At 47.7% G+C, this 15,587-nt stretch overlaps 3 protein-coding genes and 1 pseudogene across 6 annotated transcripts in view; all 4 read right to left on the reverse strand.

Moving 5' to 3' along the window:
- Positions 1-520: 520 nt before the first annotated feature.
- LOC147635137 (uncharacterized) overlaps positions 521-15,587 on the reverse strand; it is a 74,865-nt gene continuing 59,798 nt past the window's right edge. The window contains exons 2-4 of one of the 3 annotated variants that reach the window (XR_015266749.1): positions 6,374-6,396; positions 5,912-6,047; positions 5,718-5,814 (exon numbers count right to left, since the gene is read on the reverse strand). Coding sequence is in view for 1 of the 3 variants with exons in the window: in XM_086803487.1 (XP_086659613.1) it covers positions 932-1,291 (360 nt within the window). In the remaining 2 variants the exon portion in view is untranslated. Of the gene's footprint in view, positions 1,292-5,717; positions 5,815-5,911; positions 6,048-6,373; positions 6,397-15,587 lie in introns of those variants that run through there. The other 2 variants (XR_015266748.1, XM_086803487.1) reach the window with 2 other exon arrangements.
- LOC147635138 (uncharacterized) lies at positions 2,848-3,948 on the reverse strand. 2 transcript variants are annotated; one of them, XM_086803486.1, is made up of 2 exons: positions 3,608-3,948; positions 2,848-3,507 (listed from the first exon to the last, which is right to left on the reverse strand). In XM_086803486.1, exons 1-2 carry the CDS (start codon positions 3,675-3,677, stop codon positions 2,870-2,872), a joined length of 708 nt encoding a protein of 235 aa, XP_086659612.1. In that variant the 5' UTR covers positions 3,678-3,948; the 3' UTR covers positions 2,848-2,869. The 2 variants fall into 2 exon arrangements, with proteins under 2 accessions (XP_086659612.1, XP_086659611.1); XM_086803485.1 differs by having other exon boundaries at positions 2,848-3,510.
- LOC147635139 (uncharacterized) lies at positions 5,994-10,697 on the reverse strand (annotated as a pseudogene).
- Positions 14,020-14,919, reverse strand: LOC147635140 (uncharacterized). Its single transcript, XM_086804440.1, has one exon. The coding sequence runs from the start codon at positions 14,917-14,919 to the stop codon at positions 14,020-14,022; it is 900 nt and encodes a 299-aa protein (XP_086660566.1).

Below are 15,587 nucleotides of genomic sequence, written 5' to 3' on the forward strand. Positions count from 1 at the left end.
TGCTCTCAAAACCATGAAAGCCATTAATTGAACTAGGGTTTTGAGTGGGACCTCTCGCTTCCGCTTTCTTGGGACATGGCGACATCACACGATGGCGACAACACTTCGTTAAAAACAAACAGTAACTCGTGCTTCCCTCAGTACTATATTACACGCGTCGTCTGGAAGTGGGAGAGAAGGGATCGATGGGGGCAGGGAAGTGCCCGGGGGATCCGAGGCGGTTGAGGGCCGTTGACATCAATATACAAAAACTATACTATATGCTCAAATACATATAAACATAGCACACCCTTACAACATTACATCTTCTATGCCTTAAAGCAGCATACCCATACACACCCAACAAGAATACACCTTGACACCAGCCTTTCTCCTCTAAGCCACCTATTTGTTAAAGTATGCACTTGCACACCTAGCAAGCATACACTGTGTATTTAGGAGAAGTAAGGACCCTAACATCACAAAACTAAAGTAGAGAAGGAATACTCATAAAAGAAATCGTTGTGGCTTTATCAAAGTGTAAAGATAAAGGTAAAGTTGTATGAGATTTTCTAGTAAAGCTAAAGGTGTATGATCTTATATTTTCTAAATGACCTTATAAACTAGGAGGTACCACACCTTACATTGCAGCAAGCTAGACATTTAAAGACAATGTGAGCCTCTTTGTACTTGAAGGACCAAAACAAGAGCTACATCTGGCTTGAGTGGTCGAACAGCTTCAGTTGTTTTAGAGCCTGTAACCACCAGTTCAAAGCTGCACTGATCAAAAGAGCTTACTCCAAGTAGCTCCTCCATTAGCTTGTCAAGATTGACTTTCTGTTTCTCGGGTCTCACTGCCCTGTTTTCCGCCATTGACACAATTTGATCCCATAGGACCTTGGGCCACATTGCCTCGGCCCTTTCCTCCTCCAATGGAAGAACAAGATTGTCCTCACCCTAAGTTCTGCAAGCAAACTTTCTTTATGGGCCCCTTTAAACCTCTTGTCGTCTCGGTAGAAGGGGGAGGTTCCATCTCTGCAGACCTTTTGCCGCGGGTCGACGATGGCCGTTTCGGCATTGTGACATCAAGTTTTTGCAACTCTTCACAAGGAGGAGAGGTGCCCCTGCAGTTGGCAGCCCTGCTGCTGCCAGGCTTTCTTGGAGACCTCCTGAGAGGAGTCCTCAGAGGGGGACAGGGACCCCTCTGAGAAGGCGTCTTTTCCTCGGACGACGTTCGTCCTCGAGACATGTGAACTCGGTGGCATTGAAAGGACCATACGGTGGAGTAAAGTATTCTCCAGCGCTTGGTTCTCTGTGCATGAAAGCCATCGAAGTCAGAAAACCTTACCCTAACATCATCTCCTTGTGGTCATCATCATGGTCATCGTCATCATAAAATTAGAGAAGCTACAAAATCAATATAGCTTATGATTCATGCCATACTCAATGACAAGATCCAAAGTAGTTGAGGAAATCAAAGTTAGAAAGTTCTCCATTCAAGATGGGTAGCAAACAAATAATAGGTTATTCAAAAAGTGAAAAAAAGCCAACCACCCACCACTGCCAAGAGTTAACCATTACAACTATCTATAGATTAACAAATCTCATAAGTTACATCATGCTAATCAATTATCTCACTGCCAGGAGTTAACCATTACAACTATCTATAGATTAACAAATCTCATAAGTTGCATCATGCTGATCAATTATCACCAAAAGTAAACAAGGACATAAAGTGCTCTTATCACGCAAAAAGGGAAAGGACCACCATCAAGGGTCATTAACCAAATAATGTCATGCCAGAAACTCAATCGCAAAGCAGTTTTTTGACACAATACAAAAACAAAACTGCAGCAGCTAGGAGACCTACATAGACTAATCGACTTTAAGGGCAAAAATTTTGGAAAGCCCCCCAAAGACATTTAGCATTCATGTCGCATCACCAAATTGCAGAATTTATGAAGGATTGTCACCACACACACTATCCCATTATCCCATTTAGCATTCAATTTTAAATGAATACAAGAGAATGGGAAAGCAGCACTAGCACATTTATCAATAAAACAGCCACCAGTAAAGTATGCCCATATCATAAAACACAATTCAGTTGAATTGATTGTAGTACCTCCTTTAAACCTCCTTTAAAGCTGCATAATCGGCTTTGAGGGCACAACTTTGGGCAGTCTCTGGGCGGTCTCCCAAAGAGATTTACCATTCATGCTGCTTTGCCAAAATTTCAAAATTGCTGAAGGACTGTCACAATGATCAAAAATAGAAATTCTACCCTTGACAGAAAACAAGAACAAACATCTGACAAGGCTCACCAAGTCATCAGAACAATGGTAAATCAGTCTGTCCTCTTTGCCCTCCATGTGTTGTACAAGCACATGATCAGAGGCAGTTATCAAGCTACCAGAAAAGCAGCCAACAACATCAACTTTTGTAGCAAAACCCCAATCCAAAAGAAACAAGCGTTTCTCTCCAGTGTCAAAACTGTTTGAAATCATGGCATTGTCTGGGCGTATATCTCTGTGAACAATTTTCCTACTGTGTGCTGCTTCCAACACATCCACAAGTCCTCCCACCATGGGTTCATTCCTATAAGTATAGAATGAGTCAAATGTGAAAGGGATGCCGACAGGTTCCATTACAAGCACACATCCTTCAATGTAATGCGTAACCCCATCTATGCCCACAAGCGCATTAAGGTATTGAAAATCCTCATCAAGCTTGAAACCTTCTCGAGCAACTTTGGCAGCATATTCCTTTTGACTGTCATCAGAAGCAGGGGGGATAACCAAGTGGACAAAGCTGGTTCGACCTCTGCCTAAGATACGATCCTCCTTCCAACCTAGTGGCAAGGGAAATCCCCTAACAGAAATCTCCAGATTTAGAATACAAAGTTTAGTTTGTAAGTATGCAGAAAAAGCCCGTCTAACATCTGAATCCTCTTGACTCCTTGTGATAACAAAGCCGCTAGAGATGGATAATTAGTTCCTTCAACTTGGGCTACTTTAAAAAATCTCACCTTGTTTAAATTCATAACCCCAACAACTACAGACCTTCTTTGAGTTCCAGCAAGCTTTAAAAACACCTGACCATACGTAATCACCTTTCCAACTTTTTCATCAGAGTCATAGCATCCCTCAGTGGTACTGTCCAGATTAATCAAGGCACCAATTGACCTCAAATCTTTGATGGAGCGACCCTTCAGTATCATTACTGCATCTGGCCTTAGGTTGTCGATAAGCGGCATTTCTCCTGTAAACTTGAACTCATAAAGGAAATCTTTTGATTGAGCTGCTGTAAACAACATTCTTAATGCAGCCTCGCGGTCCCCTGCTATGCTAGAAGTTATCACATCCCAGTCTGCCTTGTTCCATGCTTCTACATCAGAGCGCCATGGTAACTCTGGATCAAGAGGAGAGGATTTTGCCTGTCGACCTTTTTCCTGGTAAGAATGTGAACCAAAGTACTGCGCATTCTCAACCCACTTACTCCATGGGGAGTGACCCGGAAGCTTGCAAGCTTCTGCAAGGAAAGGGAACAAAACCTGTAACATTCTCCCTCTGTATCATGAAGCAAAATGATGCGGCAAGAAGAGACAAAGTCTAGGGACGAGGTTCACCTGCTCTTTTGTCTAGTTTGCGTTGAATAATCACAGTAATAGCCACCAGCTTGTCATCGCTAACTGTCATCGCGACGACTCATCCAACAGCTGCTTGTTGACCAAGTCCAACATCAGTGTAGAGTGCATTGGCCTGGTGAGCAGATCAAACACGTGTCGGTTATCTTGAATCAATTGCAGTGCCATCGTATCTAATTGGTCTAGATTTGTGGCTTCATCATTTGTGCCATCGTATCTAATTGGTCTAGATTTGTGGCTTCATCATTTGTATCTAATTGTTTTGCCCTCTTGTCTCCCCGCCGCTGCTCTCCTGTGGTGCTCCTCAACATGTCCTGGGAAACTCTGTGAAGTCTCCCGTCAGATCCACGCTGCCATGAATCCATTAGAGAGAAAAAGAGAGAGAGAGAGAGGTGTGTAGTGTGACAAACAGAAAAGGGGGAAGGGGAAACATTTTCATACCTCTGTGTAGCAGTCTCGGACTCCTGCAGACAGAGAACATCAGATCAAGGAACTCCATATCATAATTACACTTCTATAATAAAAGTTATCATAATTACACTTCTATAATAAAAGTTATCAGGGAACTCCATATCATAATTACACTTCTATAATAAAAGTTCTAGCCTCCAGGCCAGAACTCCATATCATAATTACATCTATAATACCATATCCCTCCCATGAGTCCTCCCATCCCATGAGTCCTCTAGGGCATCCATATCCCTCCCATGAGTCCTCTAGGCCATCCATATCCCTCTAGGCCTTCCATATCCCTCCCATGAGTCCTCTAGGCCATCCATATCGTCCTCTATGAGTCCTCTATGAGTCCTCTAGGCCATCCATATCGTCCTCCCATGAGTCCTCTAGGCCATCCATATCGTCCTCCATGAGTCCTCTAGGCCATCCATATCGTCCTCTATGAGTCCTCTAGGCCATCCATATCCCTCCCATGAGTCATCTAGGGCATCCATATTTCTCCCATGAGTCCTCTAGGCCATCCATATCGTCCTCCCATGAGTCCTCTAGGCCATCCATATCGTCCTCTATGAGTCCTCTAGGCCATCCATATCCCTTCCATGAGTCCTCTAGGGCATCCATATTTCTCCCATGAGTCCTCTAGGCCATCCATATCGTCCTCCATGAGTCCTCTAGGGCATCCATATCCCTCCCATGAGTCCTCTAGGGCATCCATATCGTCCTCTAGGCCATCCATATCGTCCTCCCATGAGTCCTCTAGGCCATCCATATCGTCCTCCATGAGTCCTCTAGGCCATCCATATCCCTCTAGGGCATCCATATCGTCCTCCATGAGTCATCTAGGGCATCCATATCGTCCTCTAGGCCATCCATATCCCTCCTATGAGTCCTCTAGGCCATCCATATCGTCCTCTGTGAGTCCTCTAGGGCATCTATATCCCTCCTATGAGTCCTCCAGGGCATCCATATCTCTCCCATGGTATCCATATGAGTCCTCCAGGGTATCCATATGAGTCCTCCTATGAGTCCTCCAGGGTATCCATATCCCTCCTATGAGTCCTCCAGGGTATCCATATGAGTCCTCCTATGAGTCTTCCAGGGTATCCTATGAGTCCTCCAGGGTATCCTATGAGTCCAAGGTATCCTATGAGTCCTCCAGGGTATCCTATGAGTCCTCCTATGAGTCCTCCAGGGTATCCATATGAGTCCTCTTGTGAGTCCTCCAGGGTATCCATATCCCTCTTGTGAGTCCTCCAGGGCATCCATATCCCTCTTGTGAGTCCTCCAGGGTATCCATATCCCTCCCATGAGTCCTCCAGGGTATCCATATTCCTCCCACGAGTCCTCCAGGGTATCCATATCCCTCCCATGAGTCCTCCACCAGGGTATCCATATCCCTCCTATGAGTCCTCCAGGGTATCCATATCCCTCCTATTAGTTCATAGTTCATAGTTCATAGTTCATAGATGATAGTTCATAGTTCATAGTCCTCTAGGGTATCCATATCCCTCTTGTGAGTCCTCTAGGGTATCCATATCCCTCTTGTATGCCCTAGAGGACTCATGGGAGGGATATGGATGCCCTAGAGGACTCACAAGAAGGATATGGTAACTCTGGATATGGAGGAGAGGATTTTGCCTGTCGACCTTTTTCCTGGTAAGAATGTGAACCAAAGTACTGCGCATTCTCAACCCACTTACTCCATGGGGAGTGACCCGGAAGCTTGCAAGCTTCTGCAAGGAAAGGGAACAAAACCTGTAACATTCTCCCTCTGTATCATGAAGCAAAATGATGCGGCAAGAAGAGACAAAGTCTAGGGACGAGGTTCACCTGCTCTTTTGTCTAGTTTGCGTTGAATAATCACAGTAATAGCCACCAGCTTGTCATCGCTAATAACTGTCATCGCGACGACTCATCCAACAGCTGCTTGTTGACCAAGTCCAACATCAGTGTAGAGTGCATTGGCCTGGTGAGCAGATCAAACACGTGTCGGTTATCTTGAATCAATTGCAGTGCCATCGTATCTAATTGGTCTAGATTTGTGGCTTCATCATTTGTGCCATCGTATCTAATTGGTCTAGATTTGTGGCTTCATCATTTGTATCTAATTGTTTTGCCCTCTTGTCTCCCCGCCGCTGCTCTCCTGTGGTGCTCCTCGACATGTCCTGGGAAACTCTATGAAGTCTCCCGTCAGATCCACGCTGCCATGAATCCATTAGAGAGAAAAAGAGAGAGAGAGAGAGGTGTGTAGTGTGACAAACAGAAAAGGGGGAAGGGGAAACATTTTCATACCTCTGTGTAGCAGTCTCGGACTCCTGCAGACAGAGAACATCAGATCAGGGAACTCCATATCATAATTACACTTCTATAATAAAAGTTATCATAATTACACTTCTATAATAAAAGTTATCAGGGAACTCCATATCATAATTACACTTCTATAATAAAAGTTCTAGCCTCCAGGCCAGAACTCCATATCATAATTACACTTCTATAATACCATATCCCTCCCATGAGTCCTCCCATCCCATGAGTCCTCTAGGGCATCCATATCCCTCCTATGAGTCCTCCAGGGCATCCATATCCCTCCTATGAGTCCTCCAGGGCATCTATATCCCTCCCATGAGTCCTCCAGGGCATCCATATCTCTCCCATGAGTCCTCCAGGGTATCCATATCCCTCCTATGAGTCCTCCAGGGTATCCATATGAGTCCTCCAGGGTATCCATATGAGTCCTCCTATGAGTCTTCCAGGGTATCCTATGAGTCCTCCAGGGTATCCTATCAGTCCTCCAGGGTATCCTATGAGTCCAGGGTATCCTATGAGTCCTCCAGGGTATCCATATGAGTCCTCCTATGAGTCCTCCAGGGTATCCATATCCCTCTTGTGAGTCCTCTAGGGCATCCATATCCCTCTTGTGAGTCCTCTAGGGTATCCATATCCTTCTTGTGAGTCCTCTAGGGTATCCATATCCCTCCCATGAGTCCTCCAGGGTATCCATATTCCTCCCATGAGTCCTCTAGGGTATCCATATCCTTCTTGTGAGTCCTCTAGGGTATCCATATCCCTCCCATGAGTCCTCCAGGGTATCCATATTCCTCCCATGAGTCCTCTAGGGTATCCATATCCTTCTTGTAAGTCCTCTAGGGTATCCATATCCCTCCCATGAGTCCTCCACCCAGGGTATCCATATTCCTCCCATGAGTCCTCCAGGGTATCCATATCCCTCCCATGAGTCCTCCAGGGTATCCATATTCCTCCTATGAGTCCTCCAGGGTATCCATATCCCTCTTATGAGTCCTACAGGGTATCCATATCCCTCCTATTAGTTCATAGTTCATAGTTCATAGTTCATAGATGATAGTTCATAGTTCATAGTCCTCTAGGGTATCCATATCCCTCTTGTAAGTCGTCTAGGGTATCCATATCCCTCTTGTATGCCCTAGAGGACTCATGGGAGGGATATGGATGCCCTAGAGGACTCATGGGAGGGATAGGGATGTCCTAGAGGACTCATGGGAGGACTCATGGGAGGGATATGGATGCCCTAGAGGACTCATGGGAGGGATATATCGTCCTATGAGTCCTCTAGGGCATCCATATCCCTCCCATGAGTCCTCTAGGGCATCCATATCCCTCCCATGAGTCCTCTAGGGCTTCCATATCGCTCCCATGAGTCCTCTAGGGCATCCATGAGTCCTCTAGGGCATCCATATCCCTCCCATGAGTCCTAGGGCATCCATATCAGTCCTATAGGGCATACATATCAGTCCTATAGGGCATACATATCCCTCCCATGAGTCCTCTAGGGCATACATATCAGTCCTATAGGGCATACATATCCCTCCCATGAGTCCTATCCCTCCCATGAGTCCTCTAGGGCATACATATCCCTCCCATGAGTCCTCTAGGGCATACATATACCATGAGTCCTCTAGGGCATACATATCCCATGAGTCCTCTACGGCATACATATCCCTCCCATGAGTCCTCTAGGGAATATCCCTCCCATGAGTCCTCTAGGGCATACATATCCCATGAGTCCTCTAGGGAATATCCCTCCCATGAGTCCTCTAGGGCATATCCCATGAGTCCTCTAGGGAATATCCCTCCCGTGAGTCCTCTAGGGCATATCCCTCCCATGAGTCCCCTAGGGCATCCATATCCCTCCCATGAGTCCTCTAGGGCATCCATATCAGTCCTATAGGGCATACATATCAGTCCTCTAGGGCATACATATCCCTCCCATGAGTCCTATCCCTCCCATGAGTCCTCTAGGGCATACATATCCCTCCCATGAGTCCTATCCCTCCCATGTGTCCTCTAGGGCATACATATCCCTCCCATGAGTCCTCTAGGGCATACATATCCCTCCCATGAGTCCTATCCCTCCCATGAGTCCTCTAGGGCATACATATCCCTCCCATGCGTCCTCTAGGGCATACATATCCCATGAGTCCTCTAGGGCATACATATCCCTCCCATGAGTCCTCTAGGGCATACATATCCCATGAGTCCTCTACGGCATACATATCCCATGAGTCCCATGAGTCCTCTAGGGCATACATATCCCATGAGTCCTCTAGGGCATACATATCCCTCCCATGAGTCCTCTAGGGCATATCCCTCCCATGAGTCCTCTAGGGCATATCCCTCCCAACCTCTCCTAAACCCTGCCTGCCCTGATGCCCGTATGCCCTCTCTCTCTGCCCATCTACTCAACTCCTGCCCAAGAGTAGAGGCATACAGCCTAGCCAAAGTGTGACCAACCATGATGGTGCGATAATTCCCTGGAAGCATGGGATCTCCTGACTTGAAGATAGGCACAATCGTGGACATACTCCAAGTCTCAAGGAAACCCTCATACATGGCTCGATTAAACATCATAGCAAGAAGCTCTGCAAGCATATCTCTGGCATGAATGAAGTGCTCTGCTACTAAACCATCATGATCATGTGCTCTCCCTGTCTTCATCTTGTCAATGGCTTTCCTCACCCTCTCGGCAGTAAAGAAAGTACATGTCTCTGGGCATGTCTCTGGTAGGTCAGGCAAAGGTGGCTGCCCTGATGCAGTGTAGAGAGATGTGGCATATTCCCCCCATGTCTCTGTGGAGGTGATGGCTAGTGGCGGTGAATGCTCATGGAAAAGCCTCCATGCCCCTCACCTGAATCCTGACTCATAAACAGCTGATACAGATCCCGCTCTAACTGAGATAGGTAAGCCCTCTTCTTTCGTCGCACTAGGCGGCGAAAGATAATCCGTGACTGTCTATGTGTGGTAGTACCCATGAGCACCTCACTCTGTAGTCTGATCCTCGTGTCTCTACACTCCTCATCATACCAGCTGTTCTGGGGCATGCTCCCAGATCGTCTCCGTGTAGGCTGACTGTGAGGATATGCCTCTGATGCTGCATCATAGAGCGTCTCTGTCAGTATGTGAGTGAGCTCATCTAGTGGCCGTCCTGGCTCCTGAGTACATAGCTGCCTGTATATCTCGTCTGTGTACACAGAGTCCGTCTCCCTCATGAAGGTATACCGAGCGTGTGTGGAGACCTCTCCTAATGGAGCTGTACTGAACTGGAACGTGAGAGTGAAAGACAAGATAGCATGATCAACTGCTACTCCAACTGGCCTAGTGCCCACCATGAAATCCTGAAAAGAAGGAATGAGACCTGGCTGAGCCATGACATAGTCCACTGTACTAGCACCATGCCGATGTGGAAAACATGTAAAAGCACCGGCTCTGCTGCAGGGAATCTCTGTAGGCCATTCAAAATGGCCAATCCATGTGCAGTCCCCATATCTATCAAGTATCGTCCATACTCAGTGCGCTCCTCATCCTGTGACCGTCTGGATAGGCCCATCTCTGTAACATCAAGCTCCCGCAGCATCTCCTCCGAAGTATCATAGAAAACTGTCTGGTGATGGGCAGTCCTAGCGTTGAAATCTCCTAGGATGATAATGTCACCATCCCTAGAAAACTCCCATATGTCATCATCCAAAATAGAGAAAGGGGACTGTCCTCTAGGTGAGGCATACACTGACGTACTAGGAGGGAAATAACAAATAGCAATGTAGAGGTATCTGCCTGTATCTGGCCTCAATCTTACCCACATGTACCTAGCATGCTCATCCCTGCGGGCTATGTGTATCAATGGCTGCAGCTCCTCCCTAAATAAAACTGCCACTCCTCCTGAGCCTCGTCCTCTATGCTCTGATCGAGTCTCCTGTCTGCAAGCTGTCTCCCATCTGTATCCGCACACATGTGGCATGGGCTGCTCAGGGGCCTGATGTGTCTCGGAGTAGAAGATGATGTCCCTCCCAGTGTAACTATCCTCAAAGGCACCTACATCAAGGCGTAGAGATCCATTACAATTCCAGGTAGCAACTTTGAGTGTGGTCCCATAGGTCTCGCGCCGTCATGCGGAGCGCCTCTCCATAATAACCACTCATCCATCCCTGTAGAAGGCCACTTTCCCTTTCTCTCGAACTTTCCTTATTTCGGGCATAACTTCTTGCATATATGCAAGCTGTGAAAGTGTAAGGTCATCCCCAAGAAAGATCCCCGTTTTCTTTAGTGTAGGACGTCTCTTCAAGAAGTCCTTCTTGGTTTCCATGGATGCGAAACGCATGATTAATGCTCTCTCCTTTGAAGTTCCCCCACTTCCTTCTCTCCTCTTCCCCACTCTCCATTGGAAGGAGCAAGGGGGGTAGCAAGGAGAGAGAAAGAGGCTTTGCAGCTCTTCACACAGTCGAGAGGAGGGTCTGCCACCAAGAGAGAGAGGGAGGCGAGGGGGGGCTGCGGGGAGAGAGAGAGAGATGGGGGGGCTGCGGGGATAGAGAGAGAGAGAAAGAGAGAGATTCGGGGGGGCTCTGCGGGGAGAGAGAGAGAGATGCGGGAGGGGGCTGCGGGGAGAGAGAGAGAGAGATGGCGGGGTGGGCTGCGGGGAGAGAGAAAGATGGCGGGGAGGGCTGCAGAGAGAGGGATGGCTGGGAGGGCTGCGGGGAGAGAGATGGCGGGGAGGGCTGCGGAGAGAGAGAAATGAAATGAAATAAAATGTTATATTAACGTCTTCAAAAGGCCAAAAGACCTATGAGACCAAAAGGTTACAACTGGTGAATCTGATACAATGGCTGAGTACGAAAAGTACAAAGAACTGAAAACGAAAAATGAAAAATGAGAAAAGGAGGTGGGGATGGGGTGAGAGCTGATACAAAGGTTGGGCTAATACATGGGGGGGGGCTCTCTCACAGTAGAGGCATCATATACATATACATCAGGATCCAAAGATATCTCTCATCGGACAATGACGTATAATATCAATGTCCTCCATAGTGAGCACTCTCACGGGCCGGCTCCTATGTCGCGCTAGTATGGTGTGGATCTTCTGTCGCAATCTGCGCCGATGTCGAGAGGGCCCCCTCATCCGGGGGGGCGACGGGACCGCCCCAACTCTATCACTCGTCGATCAAGTAATGTGCCTGTGGTGCCGCTATGCTGAGGGGGCTGCTGGTCAGACTCCTTAGTCTGTGATGACTGAAAGAAATCTGTAATCCGACGCTATATCTGTATCTCCCTCTCTGGGCCCCTCCTCAGGAGAGGTCCTCTCTATGCCTGCGTATCTCCAATAAGTATAGGCCGAGGCATCTCTGATCCTGGTATCTCATGACCCTAGAAAGTGGTCCAAAGCCCTCTCTGAATAGACAGTGAAAGCGGCCTCGTATCTCATAGTACACTGGGCAGTGACATATGTAGTGTAACTCTGTCTCAGGCTCCATCTGACACAACTGACATATATTTCATCTCTCTGTTGTACTAATATTGTGAGCTACTACAAGTTCTTGAATAAGTGGAAGCTAAGTTCTTACACCACTGGTGGATTGTTGCAGGCACACCATCGTGAATGGGTTGTGGAGGCGGTTGAGGCATCTGCCATTCTTGACAGAAAGATCATTCAATAGCTTGGTTCAATCTAGTTGTCAATGAGGGATTGAAAATATTTCAATGTTGTGGCTAGACCCAATCTATATGCCAACGCGTGTCATGAGAGCATACAAACTATACAACAAAAACCATGTGAACCTGGAGGCAGTGTCTAAGTGAGTCTGGACCCCAACACAAACATGTGGCCAGATGAGGAAAAGCCCAGGCGCCTTCAACTAATCCATCATGAGCAACCATCCACATAAGTGTGAAACTCTACACGATGGTTAATGGAAGTGTATTTGTGATAATAAACATCTTCATGGTCCTGAACCTGTTATGCTATTTATAATCTTGCTGCTCTAGGGACTATGAACTATGAACTATGAACTATGATCTATGATCTATGATCTATGATCTATGATCTATGATCTATGAACTATGAACTATGAACTATGAGCTATGAACTATGAGCTATGAACTTTTATTTTTATGCTATCAACAATGAATTTACCAAGGCCCAAACCAATCTCTTTTACATTTCTAGTTGTTGATTCTTGAGGTGCCAGGCACACCAGGAGAGTGTCAACTAGCAAGACCACCAACGGTCGTCCTCCCCACCAAGATTACCTAGACTCGGCACCACATGTCAATTACAACTCTCACTAGCTCTCTCTCTCTCTCTCTCTCTCACTCACTCTCTCTCTCTCTCTCTTTGTAGATTACCTTAGACTCAGCACCACATGTCAATACAAGATAGTATTAGAAAGTAACATAGTAGTACACTAGTAGTAATAGATGATGCGAACACCCTTGCACAGAGATTCATTAATAGAGATTCAGTACAAGAAGATATAGCTTCGTGGGCATTACAAGTTACAAGGGTGCTTCAACCCGAAAAACCCGTGCATCTAGCCTTAAGTACAAGGTGATAGGTTACAAGGGTGCTTGCAGAACAATATTGTGCTTGGGAAGGAGCTGATGGCGGCTGTGTGTAGGACGGATGAGATCTGGGATACAAGTGTGGGTAGAGGTGCAGAAGGGAGTAGTCGGCAGAGACCAGACTCTATTGTAGCTGAGTATATAGTGGATAGCTCATGGGTGAAATGTATGGTGGTATGAGGTGTGGCTGTGGGAGGTGTGTGTGAGGGTGCATCACCCCTGAAAGAAAGAGAGAGATATGTGTGATCGGCTCCAATGGGTATCGGTGGGATGACAAAAGAGCTGAGCAGGTGAGATGCCTCTCGGGGTCCCATGATATAGTCCACTGTGCTCCCTCCTCCATCCTGGACTCCGTGTGGTATACATGTAAGACTGCTTGAGGCTGGCAACTGTGCCATCCCGTTATAAATAACGAGACGGTGCTGAGAACCTAGGCGTAGTAAATGTCGCCCATAAGCTGTGGGGGTGGCCGTGTCCGCTGATGTCCGTGTAGTGTCAGAGGCCTCTGTGATATGGAGAATCTCTGGGTCCTCAAAATCATATGTCTCACACTGGTGCGCCTGTTGGTCCTGGCATTGAAGTCCCCCATAAGGAAGACTTCCCCTAGTGTAGAGTACTCCATAATCCCCTGTATGGTGACTCTCCCACCCCTCTCTCCTCCTGCTCTGCTGTAGCGAATCTGGAGCCTGTGGGGGCAAAGTAGCACAAGGCTATGTAGATGGTCTAGACCTGTGAGAGCTCTAGCCGAAGCCAAATGAAGCGTGCGTCTGGATCCCGCACCACCACCTGTATCCTGCTCCGTATCTCCCTCCTGAACAAAATGGCTACTCCAGATCCACGGGAAGTGTTCTAACGTGTACACTTCCGATGTATGGTGGACTCCCACTGGTGGAAGCCCTGTATCCGCGGCAAGCCTCTCTCTGGGCTCTCATGTGTCTCTGTAAGTAGGATGATGTCCTGACCCCACCCATCACCTCCTCTAGTCGCTCTGGATGTGTCCAAAGATCTCCATTGCAGTTCCATACTGCAACATGCACCTCCTCATGTCGTGTCCCACAGGAGGCCGCGAGTCCCTATGCGATGGTCTTGCCATCAATGATGACCCGACCATCGCGGTAAGTAGCCTTCTTTCCTTCCTTGCGTGCCTGGTGCACTTTGGGCATGCATGCCCGTCGGTGCTCCACCTGCATCCTCGTGAGGTCGTCATCCAGGTAAATAGGGGGACCGGCAATCCCTCGTAGAATCACCCTCTTCCTGAGGAAAAGGGTCCGTGCCTCATCTGAGGGGAAATTGAGGATGAGAGGTCGTTTCTTGGTGAGATCTTTGCCGACCCGCCAAACTTTTACAAAGGGTAGAGGCCCGTCTTCCTTGTACCCTAGCTTGGTACACAACGCTCTACCATCCATGTCGGGTGTCGAGTTTTGCTTCTCATCCATTCCCGTGACTCGAATGTTGAGGCGGCGGGCATTCCTCATCTTCTCCTCTTCAAGTGTAGTGTGCACAATAAGAGTCTCTTCTTTTTGTGCATTTTCCTTTGCCTCCTTCTTGAGATTTCTTTTTACCACTTCCACCCATCCATCTCGAGAGGCTTCCATGTGTGCGGTGATAGTTTTTGTTTTTACCTCAAGTTCTTCCTTCATGATGACCTTCGCCAATTCCTCCTTCATCACCTCCTTGTCCGTCTCCGAAATCTCCCCTTCTTCTCGTATGGACCGGTTTCGGAAGGATGCTATGTCCTCTTCCAAAGCGCTGATTTTGGTTTGCATTTCGGTCGTTGCCTTCTTCATCTCTTCCTTCTCATCGCTCCATTTTTCCCGTTCCTTCTCCCATGCCTCTTCTATTTGCTTCAGCTTTTCCTGCCATTCCTCTTCCATCTTGGCCATCTTCGCAAGTAGGTCACGTTGTATCGTGTTGATCGCATTATCATAGTGCTTCTTGTTGAGGTTAATCATGTTTACAAGCTTGGTTTCCATGGCTGAATCAGCGGGCTTTATGGCATGACAGAGAGAGAGAGAGAGAGAGAGAAAAGCCCAAGGGAGGAGCAAGGGGGTAGCAAGGAGAAGAGCAAATGGAAAAAGCAAGGCGGGTAGCAAGGAGAGAGAAAGAGGCTCTGCAGCTCTTCACACAGTCGAGAGGAGGGTCTGCCAAGAGAGAGAGGGAGGCGAGGGGGGGCTGCGGGGAGAGAGAGAGATGGGGGGGCTGCGGGGATAGAGAGACAGAGAAAGAGAGAGATTCGGGGGGGCTCTGCGGGGAGAGAGAGAGATGCGGGAGGGGGCTGCGGGGAGAGAGAGAGAGAGATGGCGGGGTGGGCTGCGGGGAGAGAGAAAGATGGCGGGGAGGGCTGCGGAGAGAGGGATGGCTGGGAGGGCTGCGGGGAGAGAGATGGCGGGGAGGGCTGCGGAGAGAGAGAAATGAAATGAAATGAAATGTTATATTAACGTCTTCAAAAGGCCAAAATGACCTATGAGACCAAAAGGTTACAACTGGTGAATCTGATACAATGGCTGAGTACGAAAAGTACAAAGAACTGAAAACGAAAAATGAAAAATGAGAATAGGAGGTGGGGATGGGGTGAGAGCTGATACAATGGGTGGGCTAATACATGGGGGGGCTCTCTCACAGTAGAGGCATCATATACATA

The sequence above is a fragment of the Cibotium barometz genome, chromosome 10 (assembly GCF_041138505.1).
Source record: "Cibotium barometz isolate CiBa-2024 chromosome 10, ASM4113850v1, whole genome shotgun sequence".
NCBI lineage: Eukaryota > Viridiplantae > Streptophyta > Polypodiopsida > Cyatheales > Cibotiaceae > Cibotium > Cibotium barometz.